Source organism: Ostrinia nubilalis, chromosome 23 (assembly GCF_963855985.1).
Source record: "Ostrinia nubilalis chromosome 23, ilOstNubi1.1, whole genome shotgun sequence".
Taxonomy (NCBI): Eukaryota; Metazoa; Arthropoda; class Insecta; order Lepidoptera; family Crambidae; genus Ostrinia; species Ostrinia nubilalis.
Genome location: NC_087110.1, coordinates 1,855,377 through 1,877,207, shown reverse-complemented (window position 1 = coordinate 1,877,207; position 21,831 = coordinate 1,855,377). Strand labels below are relative to the sequence as shown.

Genomic DNA, 21,831 nt, shown 5'->3' with positions numbered 1-21,831 from the left:
TAAGACGGTCTAAATTGTGCCGTATGTCCGTCTGTCTGTCTGAAAACTTTAGTTTTAATTCTTTTCAAAGTAGAGCAAGAAGTTTGCTTATGATAGAAGCTATCCTTTATAACTCTACTAGCGACCCTCCCCGGCTTCGTACGGGTGCATAATATACATAAACCTCTTGAATCACTCTATGCATTAAAAAACCGCATCAAAATCCGTTGCGTAGGTTTAAAGATCTAACGTTCGTATTCACAAAATATGTTTGCTTAAGTGAAGCAGCAAATCGAACGCACAGCGTTGAATAGAGCTCTGTGATTGGTTCGTGTGTCGCCCTGTGCGACCACGCGCCCTTGAGACCTCATAGTAAACATTACGAGCGTAAGTCTAGAGAGCGATGCGACTTTGTTTTATACTATGCAGTGATGGCTCCAAGAATATTCATTTATTATTTGATTACAAACCTCAGCCATCTGTTGATCAGCGCCATAGGTATGGTCTTCAAGCTGAAGGGATGGGTCTCCGCGTAGGTCAGCATCTTGTATGCCATAAGAAAACCTCCCATCACGAAGAATATCTGCACGATGACACGCGCGTTGAAGAGTAAGGCTTTGAAGAAATCGCTGTAGGACTGTGAACAAAACAAACAAATTAATATCAAATAAAAAAACTCATAAAAGTAATTTATTTTTACAAATAGGCCTTCACAAAGCACTTTTACACGTCCCAGTTTTAACCCTAACACTGTTTCGGGACAACATGGGCCAGTACTGCAGTGCTGAGAAGAAGCAGCGCAAGAAACTCAAATTAATATAATTCACTAGCGGCCGCCCGCGACTTCGTACGCGTGGATCCCGTTTTACCCCCTTTTCCCGAATTTTCTTTGCTATAAACCTCACGGAGCCCGAGACCTTTCCAACGAATGCAAAACCGTGGAAATCGGTTCGTGCGTTCTGGAGTTATAGCGTCAGGGAGGAAAACCCGACTTATTTTTATATAGTAGATGTATGTAGGCCCTTTTAAGAGCACATACACGTCCCCAATTTAGCTTGCCCACCACCAATTCGGGACAACATTGGGCTGGTGCTGAGAAGAAGTGGCGGAAGGAGCTCAGTTTATCATATTCATCATTTTGACTTTGACTTTGACATCATTATTATTATTAATATGACTGGACGTAAACCTCCTCTAAGTTTTTTCAACAATAAGTAGGTACATTTTAGTCCTTTATCCAGCAGTGGACGTCACAATTAGGTTAAAACGAGCCTTTTAGTCGCAAACGTAGTAAAGCGTTAAAGGTGCAGTCGACAGTAGGTATTATGCATCGTTCATTTCAACCAAAGGACGTGCACTGCTGGACAAAGCATTCCTCAGTGATTTCCACAAGGACCGGTCCTGCGCTGTCCGCCTCACGCACTTTCCGCGACCTTCACCAAATCGTCGGTGTACCAAGTAGAAAACCTGCTTATATGTCAGAAATAGTTTGCCCTTTCATAATACGAGCCTTCCATCTAGAAACGACTTAAACATCGCAAAGTACAGGTACTAAGCCGTTAAGAGCATTTCACCACAAGTTAAACTGCATTTAACTAGTGACGTAATAACAAGTAACCGCAATAGTTAGCTGACCGCTTCTGTGCGCTAGCGCTATGTGAAGGGAAAGGACCTAAAGTATACCTATATCCGATATAAATAATGTTGAAATTTCCTTGGCCATTTTATACTGTACGATCGGAAAGGGAGCTAAAGTGGAAATATAAATGATAAATAACATTAACGCCTGTTTGATTAGTATAGGAGTGTAGGTATGCCAATTCCTTCATTTGCCTCTGGTAAATTAGTGGGTGGGACGCAGTCCGCTACCAACAGGGTAACATGGAAAGCATTGGGGGAGGCCTATGTTCAGCAGTGGACGTCCTATGGCTGAGATGACGATGATGATGATGATGATGAAATTAGTGGGTCGTGCTCCTGCAGTAAAGACTAACGCCCGTATTCACAAACATTACTATGAGGTCTCACAGAGTGCGTGGACGCATAAGGTGACACACGAACCAATCACAGAGCTATATTCAACGCTGTGCGTTCAATTTGCTGCTTCACTTAAGAAAGTATCGTTTGTGTATACGTTTGTTAGAACGGATTCAAATGAGCACCATATAGAACGGATATAAATTATGCTTACACACTTTTTTTTTATTAAATATGAATATTAATTAACACTTCCAAGGGCTTTCGGATAGACTATTAAAAGGGTGTGTTTTTTAACCGTTTTTTTTTTTGCATTTTGGATTCTTTCTGAAGACAATAATGTTCAAATTAGCTTTTAAACATTAGCCACTTAAACCTTGACTAACAAGTAGAGTCGTGGGTTCAATTCCCGCCTTAGGCAGTTCAATTTTTTTAAATTATTTATAATTTTCAAATTAGTTTGAGATGCGACTCTTAATGCTAAAAATTAAATAACTAAGTAGAGTCACTTACACATAATTATATCAAAATTGTGAGAAGTTATTTAAAAGTGTAGCAATAATACCGGCAACCGGCTATCTTTACATTAGCCAGAATCTATGCGACAAGGTCAAAATTCATAGCAAAGTTAGCATAAGCTATACTTATGCTTTCATCTTTGCTTCTATCAAGGCCAACTTGAAATATTCTCGGAGTTTCTCAACATGTTTATAGTAAGTAAGACCTCTTTCAAAATTTATAAATATTGAATGCAGTTTTCAAACCTACTTACCTACTCGTAAGTAGATAATAGGTACAGACAGAATAGAAGCCATTATGAAAAAAATTACTTTCAATATTTCAAATAGGTAGTCTTAAAATAAATATCGATGCATGCATTGCATGCATAGATTAGGTTTCGACCTCCATGACTCCATAGTACCTACCTACAAAATGAAATTAAACATTTTAGTGAATAAACAAAATGAATATTTATGCAGAATTTAAAATCCTATTAGTAGACAGAATTATCATCATCATTATTTCAGCCATAGGACGTCCACTGCTGAACATAGGCCTCCCCCAATGATTTCCATGTTGACCGATTGGTAGCGGCCTGCGTCCAGCGCCTTCCTGCTTTATGATGACCTCTATGATGTGTTCGGTCCACCTAATTATACTAATTAATAGAAAGAATTAAATTTTACTGAAATCTAGAGTGTTGCAATAACTGATACGACGAAAATGACTATATTTTAACGTAAACAGTCTTTTGAACTTAATTTTAAACCTGCCAACTGAAATAACCCACGCTGCAAACCGCAATGAGGTCATTGACACTGTAGGTCACGATGTTTGTTTTGTTTAGAAAGATTGCATAATCAGCTGTTCATTTTTTAAACTTTTCAATGCCTTGGTCTTGTATAGAAGACAAACGTTTCTGTGCTCTCCACCAGAGTAAATACAAATGAGTAGGTCATCTTCATAGAAACGCACCGAGTTCGGTTTGTATGTGAGCGCTCCAATATACGTATGCGGCGCGCACGCACACACTGACAAAATTCGGCGCAACCACGACTGGGTCCCCGCTAATCCACGCTAAATCTTATCAGTGTGTGCGTGCGTGTCGCATACGTATTGGCGCGCTCACATACAAACCGCGCCCGGTGCGTTTCTATGAAGATAACCTACTCATTTGTATCTACTCTGTCTCCACACCACGTCTTCTATACAAGATAATATCTAATTAAAACAATTTATTATTTAATAATTTTTACGATTGCCTACAAATTGAGGGTGATTAGGGTAGGTAGCCCTAGTGATGCTCTACCTCTGGGCTTCGGCTTGACGCTACTTTTTAGGACACCCTGTATTTTAATAGGAGCCTCTGATTATTTTCATAACAGACAATTTTTCTGACTGTTCCGATTTTGATATGGGTTGGTGGCTGATATGTAATGTTATTTATTACGACCAAATTTTTTCTTCAACATTCATCTTTTACGACACTTAGGTACGGTAATGGCTCTTTCCCATAAGCAAGAGTTAAAACTTGACTATGGTCAGTTATATTATCAGCAGCTTGAAACTAACTGGTTTCAACGTCATGCAAACACATGACGAAAACAATGTTGACCTTGACTTCTATATTGCAAGGAAAAATAACATTCTCTTTCAAAGACATTATTTGAACTAATTCCATTTTAGTAATAGACGGACTGGCCTTGTGGTTGGCGTAGTGGACAACGTCAGATGTGGTTGCGGTTCGAATCTCGTCAGGGGCAAATTTTAGTGTAATGAGCACCAAGGAAAATAGAGTTACTTATTTGCCGGTATCCGTAAATTTATCTATACTCCGGTACAATAGTTTCCTAAAAAAAATTTTTAGCCCGTCTATTGTAATATTTAAAAATATTGAACACGTATATTTTTAATTGTCAATCAAACAAATAATTACAAAGTTATGGTGCGTTGAAGTTCCGCGCGACGTCACAAAGTGCTGCACTTTTAAGCACTCATTGACGTCACGGGCCTTCTTTTGAACTTTGCTGCGCTTTTTCTCTTTAAATTTCCATTAGTTTGAAAAAGTGAAAAATACGTGTCGAGTATTTTTTGATAAGTTAACTGACGGACTATTTAAAACTCTTGCTTTTTTACCCAGGAAACATCCCCATTGTGGTATTTTTTATTATTTTGTATGGTGGTATGTGTGATAACTAGTAACACCTACTGATATTTCCAAGAATCGCAAAAAGTTGTTCAGAAGAAATAGCTATGATTGCTGTGATTGTTGACAGTGCATACCCGATTAAAATTCTGTTATAATGCATTTTTTTAAATTTCCAAATTCAAGTCAACAACTCAATTCATTTTACCGAAGGCCATTTTGGATAGGAAAATATTGCTTAAACTGCCTTTAACTATTAGTAGATAGGTAAACTGACCCTTCTGCTTATACAAATAAGAACATCAAAAGGGCTTTAAACTATCGTTAAAACACAATAAAAATATGCAACATTGAACCCTGTCTCAATAGAAATAAGAGGCAATAGTTGGGCATTAGACCGTAGCGCCCTAAAAACCGGTCGATCGTCGTACGCGCATGTTGGGCCATGAAACCCGCGGAACGGATAATGTTTCAATGAAAGGTAATTAACACATTCAGTATTGGGACACTAGCATTGATTTTGTGATTTTCAAATATCACATTGTGTAGTTATTTTTGAAATATTCTGACCATAGGAAGTTCTGAATCTTTGCAATAAATAGTCTCGTACACTGTGTTATCGTCAATAATATCTCAAAAATCATGATTATTTATTATTTTTATGTATCTTTTATATTGCTTAAACCCAGTTTTTCAGTTTCAAAAATGTATATTCTAAACATAAATTATTTTTAAGATAAAAATGTCAACGACCTCACATCCAAACCGCTAATATTATGGCCCCAAAGGCGCATGTTGAAACGTGACCTTAACATTTTGAAATAAGGTGTGTTTTATCACTGCCATCGAATTAGCAGCTTAGTGCTAGTTAACGAAAATATCATCAATTTTTAGTAATTTAAGTCGGTAGGTATGTAATTAAATCGTATTAGGACACTAACTTGCGCGAAAGACGTTCACGTGAAAAACGCTTGCGCGAATTCACAAGCGCGAAAAGCCTTTTGCGTGCGGACACTTGCGCAAAGATATGAGCGCGAAAAACATTATCTCAAACCCTTAGCCCCCTTAGTAAAAAGTTACACCTAGGATGAACGCTGGATTAAAATGACGTTTCCATACTAAATGACTATTCAAGCTAGAGTTCAACTAGAATAAATTTTATTAATATTGGGGTATGAGGGACTTTACAGAGTATGTCAATGCCCTCATAACCTAATCTTACTTATCCATCTTACTTTAACTATATTAACAATCTGTGAAACTCCAGACAAAAACACCGGTTAAAGTTATAGTTACGGTTAAAGTCAAGATGATGCAACTCAGCCTTAAAGAACGATATTTTTGAGTTAAATGATTCTCATTACTTTAATATCCCTTACCTTGACAACACCACTAGACGAAAATGTTATTACTGTTTGTTACTATTACCACAGAATAGTAATAAGTACTACGTACAGAAGTTTTACTTCGCGAAGGTATTTAAAAAAATGTATGCTCAATGTCATTAACAATATGGTGTAATTTAGCCTGTCTCAAGAGTCAAGCACCATTTTGTTGACAAACGTCAGTGATCGGCACTGCGCCGAAGCTATAGGGCTGACTTCGGTAAAATGATGTGACGTGAGGTGCCAAACTGCGGAAAATGGCGGAGGAAATACATGATTTAGCATGAATAATATTAACTACTTATTTACCTCTCAGTGTCTTGAGGCAACTTAAAAAAGTACATTCTGTGTTTTTTATTATTATTTAGGCAGTTAAATACTGCACAGTATTTAGTACACCATTTTCTTCCATCATACACAAGAATACGCGTGCGTGAGTCAATGTTCGCTCGTATGTGAGGCCTTGTCGAATCGTATCCTGTAGGTGGGCCATCGTGCGTGTTTTGTTTTCGATGTAAACTCGCGGAGATGAACAGGCTTGCTATTACTTTATGTAACAAGATCGTTCACAGTAATGCTCCTAAGTGTGACATACCAGTCTGATGTTGTGTAACCCCAGAGTTGGCCAAATTGAATGGAGGCAAGCGGCATTGGGTTACACTTTTACCTTTTTTATTGCGGTATTAATCGGTTATTTTATTTAAAGTAAGTAATTCAGAGCGGATATTGAGGCGAATTTTGACATAGTTACTTGTCGGTGTGGTTAATAGATCATAAGGCATAATTTTGATTGGACAAGGATTCAAATTCAAATTCAAAATTTTTATTGCAAATTAAGTGTTATTGATTATTATTGATTTTTTAGTTATAGAATAGTAACCTTGGTAATATTGAAATTTTTATAAAAAATACTCTACCCCGTCGTGCTGATAGAGAGTTCCTAAAAGTAGTGACTCTTGAAAAATAGCCCGAAACAGTACTTATTATTATTCTGTGCCGAAACACAAAATGTTAAAATGGAAATCTAAAAAATACTTGTGTCACGCAACCAGTAGAAACATCCTTAACAAGATTCGATAACAAAATATATTATCTCACTTACTCGAGGAAAAATGAGATAACAGCCGGACACATAATATAAGATGTAACTATTGAAAAATTTTAAAAAATAAACTTACATGTTCAATGAACTCCGGATTGGCAGTGTATCCATATCCGATGAAGATCATAGAATGGAGGCCCAGAATCATCACCATAGTGTAGAATCTGAAACAAATGGTACCTAAATATTACAGAATTCAACAAATAAAACCATTATTTGCAGTTAAGTGCAGTTAAGTGCAGCGAGTAAGAGCGCAAAACTTCACATTTTTCAGAGATTATGCCTTCATAAATTCAAATTATACAAATTCAAATATATGTATATCTGCACAATTTTACGGTAAAATTTCTTAAAATTATGCTATATTTAAACCCACAAGGTGGACCGACAATCTCATAAAGGGTAGCAGAAAGGCGTTGAATTTATTCGTCCAAGCGCTGGATGCAGGCCGCTACCAACCGGTTGATATGAAAATTATTGGGGGAGGTATTTAGCAGTGGACGTCATATGGTTGAAATGATGATGATGATAGTGACAGCACAGTGACAGTGATTTAACGTACAGATTAAATGTAAATTACCTTAAAGCCTGGAAGCATTTGAAGATTCCACCTTCAGCACTTCCACCATACTTCAGAGCTTTCCAGTTCTTTTGGACGCAGAAAGCCAACACGTACCTGTTGCCTGTTTGAAAAGATAGACAGTTGAAAATGTTGAATAGGCTAGTTTCCTAAAAAATTTTTTTTAGTCCGTAATGTTTAATATCAAAAAATATTGGACACATGTATTTTTATTTGTCAATCTAACAAATAATTACATAGTTATGGTGCGTTGAAGGGGAGGCCTATGTTCAGCAGTGGACGTCCTGTGGCTGAAATGATGATGATGATGATGGTGCGTTGAAGTTCCGCACGACGTCACAACGTGCGGCACTTTTATGCACGCATTGACGTCACGGGCCTCTTCTTATGAACTTTGGCGCGCTTTATCTCTTTAAATTTTCATTAGTTTGAAAAAGTGAAAAATACGTGTAGAGTATATTTTGATAAGTTAACTGACGGACTAATTAAAACTCTTGCTTTTTGACCCAGGAAACATCCCTATTGTTAATCAAATAACGCTAAGGCTGGGTTGAACCATCTTATTTTAACTTTAACAAACGTAAAAAATCTGCCAAAAACATTCAAAAAACACCGGTTATCGTCAAAGTTACGGTCAAAGTTAGGTGGTGCAACTCAGCCTAAGTACTTATGTTCAATAGTTTGAAAGAAAAGAAATCCTAGAATATTTATGTGAAGGATTCCTTTATTCAATTTTAGTTTACATAGGTACGACATCCTTTCCTAAAACTACATTATGGAGGGCAAAGTAAATTATTGAGCATTGAGTAAATATATTTTAATTTTGTAGTAATTGTTAACCAGATTTCAAGATTGCGATAAGATGTAAACGAAGCCACGATAGCCGAACGATGAAGGGGTCGGACTGGCCCACTCGTGATCCGAGGAATGCGGGTTCGGATCCCGTCACCGCTCGACTGTTGTGGTGAACCCACTGGTAACACAAGCATTTAGCTTACCAGATGGGGTAAACGGGTTTATCGTTCATACCTGAACCTTTCTCTCCAGGCCATAAGAAGTAGTAAGCTGAACATCCCAGGTTCACAAGCAGCAGTAGCAGTATTATAGCTCCGAGGGAGTAGTCCAGGGCATCAGGAGGCACGTAGTCGCCTTTAGTCTTGCAGTAGCGGACTTTGAGGGTCTCCACCTGATGGAGGATTGAAGGATTTAGGGATACGGCTAAAGGTTGAAAGTTACAAAACTGGTGAAAACACCAGCAGCAAATGCAGCTGTAAATTAACTAGTACATCGAGATTTTGCGACTTCTGTTATTTAATGGAATACATTCGATGAAAAGTACAGTTTTTTATGTGACAGGGGGCAAACGAGCAGACGTATCACCTGATGGTAAGTGATTACCGTCGCCCATAGACACCCGCAGTCCCAAGAGCGATACAGATGCGTTGCCGGCCTTTAAGATTTAGATACGCTCTCTGTTACAGTGTTTATTTTTAAGACTAGTCACAAATTGTCAGAAATAAGCAGTTACAACCACAATTAACTGTCGTTCCTTCCTTCTAAGCTTCCTAAGAAGTGCCTCTTCAAAACCTACCACCATAACCTAGTATAACCAAAACCTAGTTCTTACCTGAAGCCCATAGCTCTCGTAGATGGAATTGTTCAAGCACTCTTTGAGAACTGAACCTGCGGCCGTCAGATCTTCGGCATGAGTCAGATTGAGGCCACACTGCTTGGACCCGCAGACTCCTCGGAAGAGTTTGTGGTGGTGGTAGTTTGTGTAGGTGATGGAAGAGTAGTTCTGGAAAATAATTAATAGTTAATAAATTGTCCCAATTATGAAGTTAATGGATCCAAAAATTGAGCAGAGAGAAGATAACGGAGTCTTACAATTTTTATTTACAAATGTATCGTTGTATTATAATAACGTCTCCGTGGTACATTGTTAATAGAGGGAGGAAGACTTTCTCGCCTCGGAGGTTTTGGGTTCGAATCCCAGCAGAAAACGTAATGTGTCAACTGTTGTATGAATCTGATGAAAGAAATATTATTCCTTACTTCAGAATACACACACACACAAGCTTAACTGAAGGAGTATCTGAACCCGCTACTACAGCAGACATTACCCTGTATGGCAAAAGTCACGTTTCCTTTTTAATAAGACAGAAGAAAGTTTCTTCTACTACTTCTTATTAACTTACCATAATATACTCGTACAGCGGTGTGCCATCATCCAGCAGTACTAAGTCGGCCAAGCAATAAACGGCTTTCGGATCCTTGAGACAAAGGTCAAAATCTTCCAGATCAGCTAGAGCTGGCATTGAGTCGTAGTCGAAGCCCGGTGGTGGGGAGTCATCTGTAGGAGAAGAACATTAATAAGTAGGTACCAGATATAATATTTCTTAATCACACAAATAGAGTCAGGACGTTTGAGAATATTTGGACAAAAATGTTTCTGGAAGTATGTAGTACTAGTACGACTTCGTACGCGTGGATCCCGTTTTACCCCCTTAATCTATCTTACGCGGTTTAGATTTTTTCATACAAATGTTTTTTCCCGCTAACTCCCGTTCCCGTGGGAATTTTGCAATATCCTGTTGTGACTAATCTTTAAATTAACTAAGGTACCTGCATGCCAAATTTCAAGCGTCTAACTTAAGCGGTTTAGATTTTTCATACAAATGGATTTTCCCGCTAATTCCTGTTCCCTTGGGAATTTCGGGAATTCCTTTCTTAGTGCACCTCTACGGTACCTAAGCTACGTCCCTTCCAAATTTCAAGTGCCTACGTTTAGCCGTTTAGGCTGTGCGTTGATATGTCAGTCAGTCAGTCAGTTCTCCTTTTATATGTTTAGAAAGATAGATAGATTCTTGTGAATACGACTTTCATACATGATTTGCTAATAACTACATATTTTGAAAAGATTTTGCAAGGATAGCAAGCACGTCATTTAATGAAAGGTAGATTGATGCTACAACACTTTCACACAGTTAATGTAAAGATTTGCACAAATATTATTTACCAATACCTCCCACACAATAGTAACTTAATCATGCATCTTTGACATTTGTTTGTGATTGGAATGAGAAACACAACATATAGCACATTAGTATAAATAAACATAGATAGAATTTCAAAATTCGGGCTCAGGTTTAATTGCAATATTTACAACAATCATTAAGAATCAATGAGTAAGATTAATTTGGCCGTGTTACATATTTTACGTGGTTTGGACCTCAAATTCACGTCTAAGCAGGTGCAAATCTTCTGCAATTTTTATTTAATCATACCCACAAATGGGCAAATAAAACATTTCTAAATAGCAGTAAGTGTCTGCTATTTTGTAAGATCAGTAACCGGTGTGCAGTATGCGTGCGCCCGCGCCGCAATATCCTGTGTTCAATGCAATGTACTCTACGTTTATTTTGGCTTGCAGCACGAATTTCCTTTAAATTCACGGTTTACTTGTAAAGACTAAGTGACGTGTGAAAATAACCACCTAAACACCATTAAGTTTTAATGTACTACGTACTAATATTACTTCAATGCTAAACACACATTCTTTACATACAATGTAGCCACGATAGCCGAACGGTGAAGGGGTCGGACTGGCCGACTCGTGATCCGCGGAACGCGGGTTCGGTCCCCGCCGCCGCTCGACTATTGTGGTGAGAGCTCATTCGTGATACAAGCATATTTAGCTTAGTACAAGGGGCTAACGGGACTATTAGTAATTTGTGTAATAACAAATTACTAATTATCTTTCTAAAAAAAAAATGTAGTCCAGTCAATAAAGCATTATAGAGAGAAATCCGTGGAACACAATTTCTGACTTCGGGACTTTATTTCCCTCCACTACACCGTCGTTAAAGCATTCACTGACTGGACTAATGTCATGCATAGCTATAACTAGAGTGCAAAAATGTGCCTTTTTGTAATGTAAATTATTAATTATAAAAACTAATTTGTATTCTGTTGCTGTACCTAAATAAATAAATAAATAGATGGAGGCTATAAATTGGTTCAATTTTAATTTAGACTAGAATCTAGGACTGAAATTTAATCAAGCTTTGAGCGTTAGTTTGTAAAACAAAACTTAAAAGGTTGCTACAACCCACACGTTATGGGTATAGTAGAAATATCTAAAGTGAAAGTTCTATTTTTATTATAAAATAAATATTTTACATAATAGGTAGGGTGTAACACAATATTTTGACAAGTATCGCCCACTTTTATTACGGGCACTCATCTCCACGCGTAGGAGTTAAATGCTAAAATACCGGCGTTTTAGATTTTAACAAAATAAATATTATTAATAATAATCATTGAACTTTTCGGTCTTTTTTGTGCCTTTTTGTTTGATCAAATTTTAATATAAAAATAACCCACTATATTTTTTAGTCAGGCCTCTGTCTAGTATCAGCAGGTAATAGAAGCGACTGTAGAGTCGCTAGGGAAATGCTTGTCAATTACATTAATTAACCTTTAAATTTCCACGCATCGCAATATTTCCTCGCCTACCAATGTATTAAATTTGCTGATGTAGCAACACCAATTTAATGGCCCTTCCAAGGTACAGTTATCCGACCGTGACACACATTGGTGTGAGCTTACATTTTGTATAACAATTTTTAAATGTACATTAATAGATTCGTTTGAGAAGCCTAATTGACAAAAGACCTTTATAATGACAAATAGATGTTGCTGTAGTGCTGCTTTAAACCAAGTACTATCCATATCGATAGTTAAAAAATTTAAAATACAATCAATATTAAAATGATGATAATTGTTTGTCAACATATCGACTAACATTTAGAAACAAGACCAAAATTTAATGTTATTTTTAAGAGATGCGTCTTGTTCTTGCATTATGTTAATGTTCTAAATTGTCCACTTCGCAATAAAACTATAGTTTTTATGCTTCATCAATTCTTCTTGCTAATATTCCATCAATTAGTTTAATAGGCTAGATGACAAAATTTCAATTATTTGTCCGTCAGACAGATAATTAGAAAATATTAGACTCATATTTTTTATTTTCTTTCATAATTAAATAATAACAGTGCTACATCGAGTTGAAATGGCGCGATACGTCACGTTTGAGTAGAATTTTTACTCAAAGGTGACGTCACGCGACATTTCAACTCAATATAATACTGTAATTATTCGATTATGGAAAAAAATAAAAAATATGAGTCTAATATTTTCTAATTATCTGTCTGACGAACTAAATAGAAATTCGATTTCATTACCCAGTCATCATCCCTATTGTGTGTTTTGAGAATATCGAAAGAAAGAATGATTGTTATGGTATGAATGAAATAAAAGGTACGTGTACCTCACACGACACAACACCTGAAAATTGACAATTTAATAACATAAAAACAATTCCTATCGATACTCAAAATGTCGATAGTTCAACAACACTTTGTTCAATGTCATCCGATAGGAAGATAAGTGAAGTGACAGACAAAGCGGGTTAAGAAAGGTTATTATTATTGTAGAACAAAAACAAATTGGAAATGCTGCATTAATTTTCATAGAAACAAGCGTAATTATTTTCTTACATATTTAAAAACTACTTATAGGATGTGACTTTGCCTGCGTGGATTATTCATATAGACAGAGTAAATACAAATGAGTAGGTTATCTTCATAGAAACGCACCGAGCGCGGTTTGTATGTGAGCGCGCCAATATTTGTTTTTTCTATGATATAGAGCTTTAATATGGCATTTCGATCATTATTCTTACAAGTATTCTTTACTAGCTTTTGTCCCCGGATTCGCCCGCGTAAAATTCAGTTTGTCATAAATCTTTGTAATCTATACCTACTTATAATAAATCTGTAGAGAGGTCAATTCTGTACATGAAATATATTTTCAAAATAACTATCAGGGGGTGATTAGTTATCGATACTGATGCCAAAAATGCAATCAGTAAAATTTTTGTCTGTCTGTCTGTCTGTCTGTCTGTCTGTCTGTATGTTCCTTATAGAAACAAAAACTACTCGACGGATTTTAACGAAACTTGGTACAATTATTCTTCATACTCCTAGGCAGGTTATAGTATACTTAGGAATTCCCACGGGAACGGGATTTAGTGGGAAATTCGTTTTGTATGAAAAATCTAAACCGCTTAAGTTAGACACTTCAAATTTTTCATGTAGGTACCTTAGTAAACTTAAAGCTTAGTTACAACAGGATATTGCAAAATTCCCACGGGAACGGGAGTTAGCGGGAAAAAACATTTGTATGAAAAAATCTAAACCGCGTAAGATAGACGCTTGAAATTTGGCATGTAGGTACCTTAGTAAACTTAAAGCTTAGTTACAACAGGATATTGCAAAATTCCCACGGGAACGGGAGTTAGCGGGAAAAAACATTTGTATGAAAAAATCTAAACCGCGTAAGATAGATGAAGGGGGTAAAACGGGATCCACGCGTACGAAGTCGCGGGCGGCCGCTAGTTTGTAAATAAAATAAATAGAAATAGAATAATAAATTTTGGTTGAAAGAGTAACAAACATTCATAATTACATACATTCATACATTTTTTTTATAGTGGTGTTGGAAAATAGAGGTTGGTATACATGCCACGCATGCAAGGGCACAGCAAAACATCAGAGAGGGTTAGTATCTACCTTAAATTAATTTAAAATAAGATTTAATTAGTCTTAAATGGCCATTATTATACAGACAATCATTATTCAATTTTATTGTATTCTGCATGACAGAAACTATTGGAATTGAGATGTCGAAAAATTTTAATGTGTCAAAACATAATAGTTTTGAATTAATAATTAATTCAAAATAAAGGTCACACACGTGTATAATATTGTTTACTTATATTCGGCTGTCAATTTAGTTGTGAACAGTAACAATAGCCAAGGATCATCAAAATATTCCGTGATTTGACAATAAAACTAAATACTCTTAGACAAGCTGTTTCGATACGACTCACTATGTTCGTGACACTTATCAACATAATAATTACCATTTTGTTTTTCAAATCAAACCAGTAGTTTTCTGAGGTTAGTGCGTTCAACTAATCATCGACGAACCAGACGCAGGTTAGCGTACCATCCCTATATTGTCGACATTCCACTATCTCGCACGAAGCGTTTCGATGAATCTTTTATAATGCGAACAGCTAGGGACTGGAATTCGCTGCCTGCTGCTGTCTTTCCCGAAGACTATAATCCGGGCCTTTTCAAGGCGAGAGTGAATAGGCACTTACAGGGCAGATATGTACCATCCTAGACTGCCACTTAACACCAGGTGCGATTGTGGTCAAATACTGCCTTGTTATGCATAAAAAAACCGGCCAAGTGCGAGTCGGACTCGCACACCGAGGGTTCCGCCGTACAAACGTAGCGGTTTACAATTTATGACGTATTAAATCAAATTACTTACTAGATATCGTAGTAGTCTTTAAGTTTTGATTCCGTTGCGAGTAGTGGCGAATTTCAAAATATGTGGTATGATTATAGGTAGGTACCTAGACCTACCTCAGCGTTTTGAATTTTTGCGTTGATTTAGAATTTTTCACAGTTTAGGTGCAATTAGATTTAAAAAGTGTTTGATATGAATTTAAAAAATAATATTTTAATATTTATGTAACTTCAAATTTATCATTTTGGCAATTTTTCCTTTATCTGTACTATATAACGTTGCTTCGTGCTGAATTTCAAGATTCTGAGTTCACGGGAAGTACCTTGTAGGTTTTGATTCCCTAGCGTGTGACGGAAATTCGTCTAAGGTGTCGGTATAAACTGCTGTATCTTTTGATCGCGTTAACTTAGAAGTTTGATTTTTTCACTGCTTAAAGGGACAATAGACCTAGGTATTTGGTATAAATTTCAATTTGATACCTTTATTCGTTCGTGAGAAATAAGGTAGTAAGTTTCATTTTATTAAAATATTTTTATTATATTATATAACTAAAAAAATGTGACTTTCGCAATTTTTCCTATATTTGCATTATATGACAATGCTTCATGCCAAATTTCAAGATTCTGAGTTTACGGGAAGTATCCTGTAGGTTTTGATTTCTTTGCGAGTGTCGAAAATTTGTTGAAAATATCGACATAATCGGCTGTATCTTTTGATTGGCTTGGTTTAGAAGTTTGATATTTTCACAGCTTAAAGGGACAATAGACCTGAGTATTTCATGTGAATTTCAGCTTGATACGTCTACGCGTTCTTGAGATAAAGGGTCTTGACAGACGGACGGACAGACGGACAACAAAGTGATCCTATAAGGGTTCCGTTTTTTCCTTTTGAGGTACGGAACCCTAAAAACAAACTCTTCAGCTTTATGATAATATAAGTAGTCGGCCTTTTGGTGTAGTGGTTCGAAACGGACTACTATTCCGGAGGTTGCGGGTTCGATTCCCGCACAGTACAAACATTTGTGTGCATGAACATATTTGTTTGTATTGGACTGGGTGTTTTATATGTATAATATGTATGTATTTACAAAAAAAAAAGTATTTAAGTATGTTTATATCCGTTGTCTAGTACCCATAGTACAAGCTTTGCTTAGTTTGGGACTAGAAGCGCAGTGTAAAATGTCCAAGGATATTTATTTATTTATTTATTTATAAGTATAGATAAGTTTATAGAAAACAGGGACATTTCAGGACTAGGATACACGTCAGGATATAATCTCATCAATATTATCATCATCATCTCAGCCACAGGACGTCCACTGCTGAACATAGGCCTCCCCCAATGCTTTCCATGTTGCCCGGTTGGTAGCGGCCTGCGTCCAGCGCCTATAGGATATAATCTATAAGAGGCATTTTCGTTCGTTCGTTTCAGCCAAACGACGTCCACAGCTGGACAAAGGCCTTCCCTAAGACCGGTCCTGCGCTGCCCGCATCCAGGAATTTCTGAGATCGTCGGTCCAATGAGTGGGGCCTGTCTAAACTACGTTTTTCGGTCGATATCACTCGAGGACTTTTCCCAGAATCAGGCCTGGCTCACTCCGCGCGGTACATCCGATAATTACCTACAGCGAAGCGCCCCGCCGGCGGGTATTATATCAGTCGAGTGTCACGCGCGCGCTCGTCAGGACGCTGGCGTGCGTTGTAGTATGATTATAATTCTATGATCGAAGTATTATTTAAAAATGGACATAAAGAGAAAGAAATATTGTGCGGATTCATCTTTTTTTTTCGCTTCCCAAAGATGCTGAAAAGTATGTTGGCCAAGTGGGTAATCAATAATTCTTAGGATAGTATAGGAACCTAACCTACTATGACTACTGCTCAGAATGCGTCACTGCTGGACAAAGGCCTCTCCCAAGGTTTTCCATAATGAATGCATACTTACCTACATACGTACCTCATTCATTACAAATAAGTACCTAGATTAATATTTTTTCACTAGACAGCAACCCTAACAGCATAAGAAGAGTTCAGAGGCACGCGATAGAAAGAGACAAAACTTGTAGGTGAATAAAATTGTAGGTACGTAGTGCTGTGCGAGCTGAATTCCACTGTATGGCGTCGTAGCAAGACTCGCATTTATTTAAATCGTCTTGCGGAGTAATCCTTCTGTACCTGTACTATTACTTATTCTGTGCCAGAATAGAACAATGTGAGAACAATGACATTTTTATGCAGCATGGGACGTCCACCCAAGAAGGCGCTGGATGCAGGCCGCTACCAACCGTGCGATGTGGAAGTTATTGGGGGAGGCCTATGTTCAGCAGTGGACATCCTGTGGCTGAAATGATGATGATGATGATGATGAAAATTTACGCCCTAACGGAGAATTGAATCCAGATCCTACAGTCCAACTGCAGTACCCACTAGGCCATTGAGGCGTAGATCTATGAAGTAGGCAATAGGTAAAACACTTGTCGGCTCGCTTAGGACCGGTTACTCTTACGAAAGACTTGCCCAAGCTATAGAATGTTGTCGTTCTATTAGGATAGGCTCACCTACATTCTAAATGTTTTGTATGATAAATATTTCCAATTAATTTTGTTGCATTACTGAAAAAATATATTTCAATATCGCTTCAAAAAGCGCAGTGAGTGAAATACAAAAGAACGACGTCAAAATAGAGTAAGTAGGTACAAAAAAAAACCCGCTTGAGCGAAGCGATTTCGAAATTAGAGTCGTCAATGTATTTCGTCGAACCGGATTACGATGCGCGCGCCACGATAAAAATATCTTATCGATTATCAAGACGACAAATGTGTTTATCATAATCGATAAAATGGTTCGCGGGAAACGCAGGACCGGTCGTTATGGAAATCCTTGGGGGAGGCCTTTGTCCAGCTGTGGATGGAATCCTGTTGAAACGAACTAATGCATTTGTTTATTATTTATGTCAGATCGTGGTATCCGCTGATTTGCTTTTTGCATGTAAATTACTACTAATTACTTAAAATACAAGAATTACAAAAATTACAGCATTTATTATAATTACGATTGTTAATAAATTTAAGGTAAATCCGGTGGATGAGATTAAAATAAGAATCGGCAAGTGCAGGTTGTATTTATCTGTTACGGATTCCGTATCAAATTTTTTTATCATAACATTTTTTTATATCGATTAGGTACTTTATAAAATCTTAGTAAATTGTTAAAGTTCGCTTTATGTAGGTACTTGACGGATCACCTGATGGTAAGTGATTACCATCGTCCATAGACACCCGCAGGCCCGGGGGCGTTACAGGTGCGTTGCCAGTCTTTATTTACTTCATAAATATGTACGCTGTACGGTCTCTTCTTGAAATACCGCAGACGGCAGTCCATTCCACAATTTGGTTGTGTGGGGCAGGAAGTTTCTAGAGAAACGTACAGTTGTGGACTGCTTACCATCTAAGTGATGGGGATGGAAGTGCTGTCGGGTATATCTATGGCGAAAAGTGGCGGCAGGGATAAGTCCAGACAATTATTTGGAGCACTCTACGTGATACATGCGATAGACCTAACCTGGCCTAATTCCACCAGTACCCTTCCATCACCGGGGAACCAGACGCAGGTTAGCCTATATACCCTACCTACATTGTCGACATTCCACCAGCTCGCACTAAGCGTTTCGATAACTCTTATAATGCGAACAGCTAGGGACTGGAATTCGCTGCCTGTTGCTGTCTTTACTACCTATTTGACAGCAGGGCACAATGTTCTTTTTATTTTATTTGTAACTAGCGGCCGCCCGCGACTTCGTACGCGTGGATCCCGTTTTACCCCCTTCATCTATCTTACGCGGTTTAGATTTTTTCATACAAATGTTTTTTCCCGCTAACTCCCGTTGCCGTTGGAATTTCGCAATATCCTGTTGTAACTAAGCTTTAAGTTTACTAAGGGACTTGCATGCCAAATTTCAAGCGTCCAACTTAAGCGGTTTAGATTTTTCATACAAAAGGATTTTCCCGGTAATTCCTGTTCCTGTGGGAATTTCGGGAATTCCTTTCTTAGTGCACCTCTACGGTACCTAAGCTACGTCCCTTATAAATTTCAAGTGCCTACGTTTAGCCGTTTAGGCTGTGCGTGGGTATGTCAGTGAGTCAGTCATACAAAAGGAATTTCCCGCTAATTCCAGTTCCCGTGGGAATTTTGCAATATCCTGTTGTAACTAAGCTTTAAGTTTACTAAGGTACCTGCATGCCAAATTTTAAGCGTCTAACTTACGCGGTTTAGATTTTTTCATACAAATGTTTTTTCCCGCTAACTCCCGTTCCCGTGAGAATTTTGCAATATCCTGTTGTAACTAAGCTTTAAATTTACTAAGGTACCTGCATGCCAAATTTCAAGCGTCTATCTTACGTGGCTTACATTTTTTCATACAAATGTTTTTTCTCGCTAATTCCCGTTCCCGTAGGAATTTTGCAATATCCTGTTATAACTAAGCTTTAAGTTTACCTAGGTACCTGCTTGCCAAATTTCAAGCTTCTAACTTAAGCGGTTTAGATTTTTCATACAAAAGGATTTTCCCGCTAATGCCCGTTCCCGTGGGAATTCCTAAGTATCCTATAACCTGCCCAGGAGTATGAAGAATAATTGTACCAAGTTTCGTTAAAATCCGTCGAGTAGTTTTTGTTTCTATAAGGAACATACAGACAGACAGACAGACAGACAGACAGACAGACAGACAAAAATTTTACTGATTGCATTTTTGGCATCAGTATCGATCACTAATCACCCCCTGATAGTTATTTTGAAAATATATTTCATGTACAGAATTGACCTCTCTACAGATTTATTATAAGTATAGATTTATTGTCGTCCTTTTGTATTGTATCCTGGCAATCAAAGATTCGAGTCGCTCTCCGTTCAATGCCTTATTTAATAATTAAGTTAAGCGAATATAATCGTCTAATATTATGTAATTCTGGGTTTTTAATTGACAGTAATTAAAAGTGGTACCTATTTTAATGCACTGATCAGTATTTAGGGGGCTTCTATCATCTTCTAAAAATACTCAATAACGATTTTCTTTATCTCAAAATCATTCGCAAAGTTTCATACCCCATTTTTCCGGCAAAATTAATTCTCCAAACTCTATCCAAAAAAAAAAAATGGATTAAAAACTGTTCACCAGTGAAAATGTGAAAAACCAAACAATCAAATCTTTCCTCTTTATAATATTATTATTAGTAGTACTTCCCTGGAAATAAATTAATTATTTATTCGTTCTAAAGTTGTGAAATGGCATTGAAATATGATCATAACATCTTAAATGCGTAAGTAAACAAACATCAACATTGTGAAATATTTTGGTCAAGGTCTCGCAAAAATTAACTTTTTCATTTGATTTGGTCCTATACTAGTTTCATATTCATGAGTAGAATTTATACCAATAATCACACTAATATTATAAAGGCGAAAGTTTTGTGAGTGTGTATGTTTGTTACATCTTCACATCTAAACGGCTGGAGCGATTTTAATAAAATTTGCTATGAAGCAGAAGCTAGCTGAGACCCTGGATTAACACATAGACTACGTTTTACCGCGGATTACACCGCGGGGCACAGCCAGTATATATTCGTATAAAGCTGAAGAGTTTGTTTGTTTGAACGCGCTAATCTCAAGAACTTCTGTTACAGTTCTGATTTGAAAAATATTTCTGTGTTGGATAGCATATCGAGAAAGGTTTTAGGCTGGTCCTACAGCCAATAGGGGCGGAGCAGTAAAGAAAAAAGTTGCAAAAACGGTAAATATTATTCAAATTATTTTCACGCGTACGAAGTCGCGGGCAACAGCTATTATAGTAATTAATATACTCGTACGTCTTCGCTATAATATCGACAGTAATAATAAATTAATGATTTCTTCGTCGCATAAGTAAGTAATTAAAGTTTGTTTTCAATTTTTTTTATATTAGGCACGTGTAAATTAATTCATGAATTTATTGGAAAAAAAATTGTTTGTCATAGAAATGTAGGATTTGTTCTGACTTTTCAGGCACTTAGGCATGAATTCGTAATTTCAGTAATTTAATAAGTAACTATTGGAATTTTTTTTTTGGACTTTTCACTACAGTTTTGAGGCGTACGAGGTATTTATTATTATTTAGAGTCATTATTAAAATAAGTTTTTTAATAATAGTTTGTACATAAACTTATTATAGTATCAATAATGTTACCCCACTTTTATACCTTCAAAAATTCCGCCCGGTTTATTGTTTTGTTTCATTCATAGGATACAAATTGTTCATTTCCAAAAAATATAGGAAAATTTTCCAAAAACTATAATTTCACACATCCCCCTCACCTTGATTTCAAATCGCTCATAAAAACAAAAACTAAAAATCTACTCACATTGTATCGTAGCATTGTCTCCCCACGCGATTCCGAAGCACAACACTATGCACAACCACCGCATGGTCCCAGTTCTCTGTACTGTGTGCCGAGACAGATTGATCGTAGCCGTAGTGTTGTAACCTTGCATTTAGTGGGGCGATGCGTTAGTTTTGGTAGGTGCTAGAATAGTGAATGAAAGGTTTAGTTTTAACATAATGTAGATTATAATAGACACGTTGGTTGATTTGCGTAATTCAAGAATTTACTTAGGTAATCTTTGACTGCAAGCGATCCTTTATTTTTTGTGATTTCTATTCTTATATTTTTTGTGCAATTATGTCTATATTTACCGTGTAATTGTCAAAGGCATAATGTAAAATGAAAAATATTTTGTTTCTC

At 37.0% G+C, this 21,831-nt stretch overlaps 1 protein-coding gene across 1 annotated transcript in view; it reads right to left on the bottom strand.

Moving 5' to 3' along the window:
- The window catches only part of LOC135083297 (O-acyltransferase like protein-like), a 36,058-nt gene extending 14,436 nt beyond the window's left edge, over positions 1-21,622 (bottom strand). Inside the window, exons 1-7 of the mRNA XM_063978038.1 lie at positions 21,451-21,622; positions 9,869-10,023; positions 9,298-9,468; positions 8,700-8,856; positions 7,671-7,773; positions 7,167-7,254; positions 450-616 (exon numbers count right to left, since the gene is read on the bottom strand). Of these exons, the coding sequence (XP_063834108.1) occupies positions 450-616; positions 7,167-7,254; positions 7,671-7,773; positions 8,700-8,856; positions 9,298-9,468; positions 9,869-10,023; positions 21,451-21,580 (971 nt within the window). The 5' untranslated portion in view covers positions 21,581-21,622. The remainder of the gene's footprint in view (positions 1-449; positions 617-7,166; positions 7,255-7,670; positions 7,774-8,699; positions 8,857-9,297; positions 9,469-9,868; positions 10,024-21,450) is intronic.
- Between the last annotated feature and the right edge of the window lie 209 nt (positions 21,623-21,831).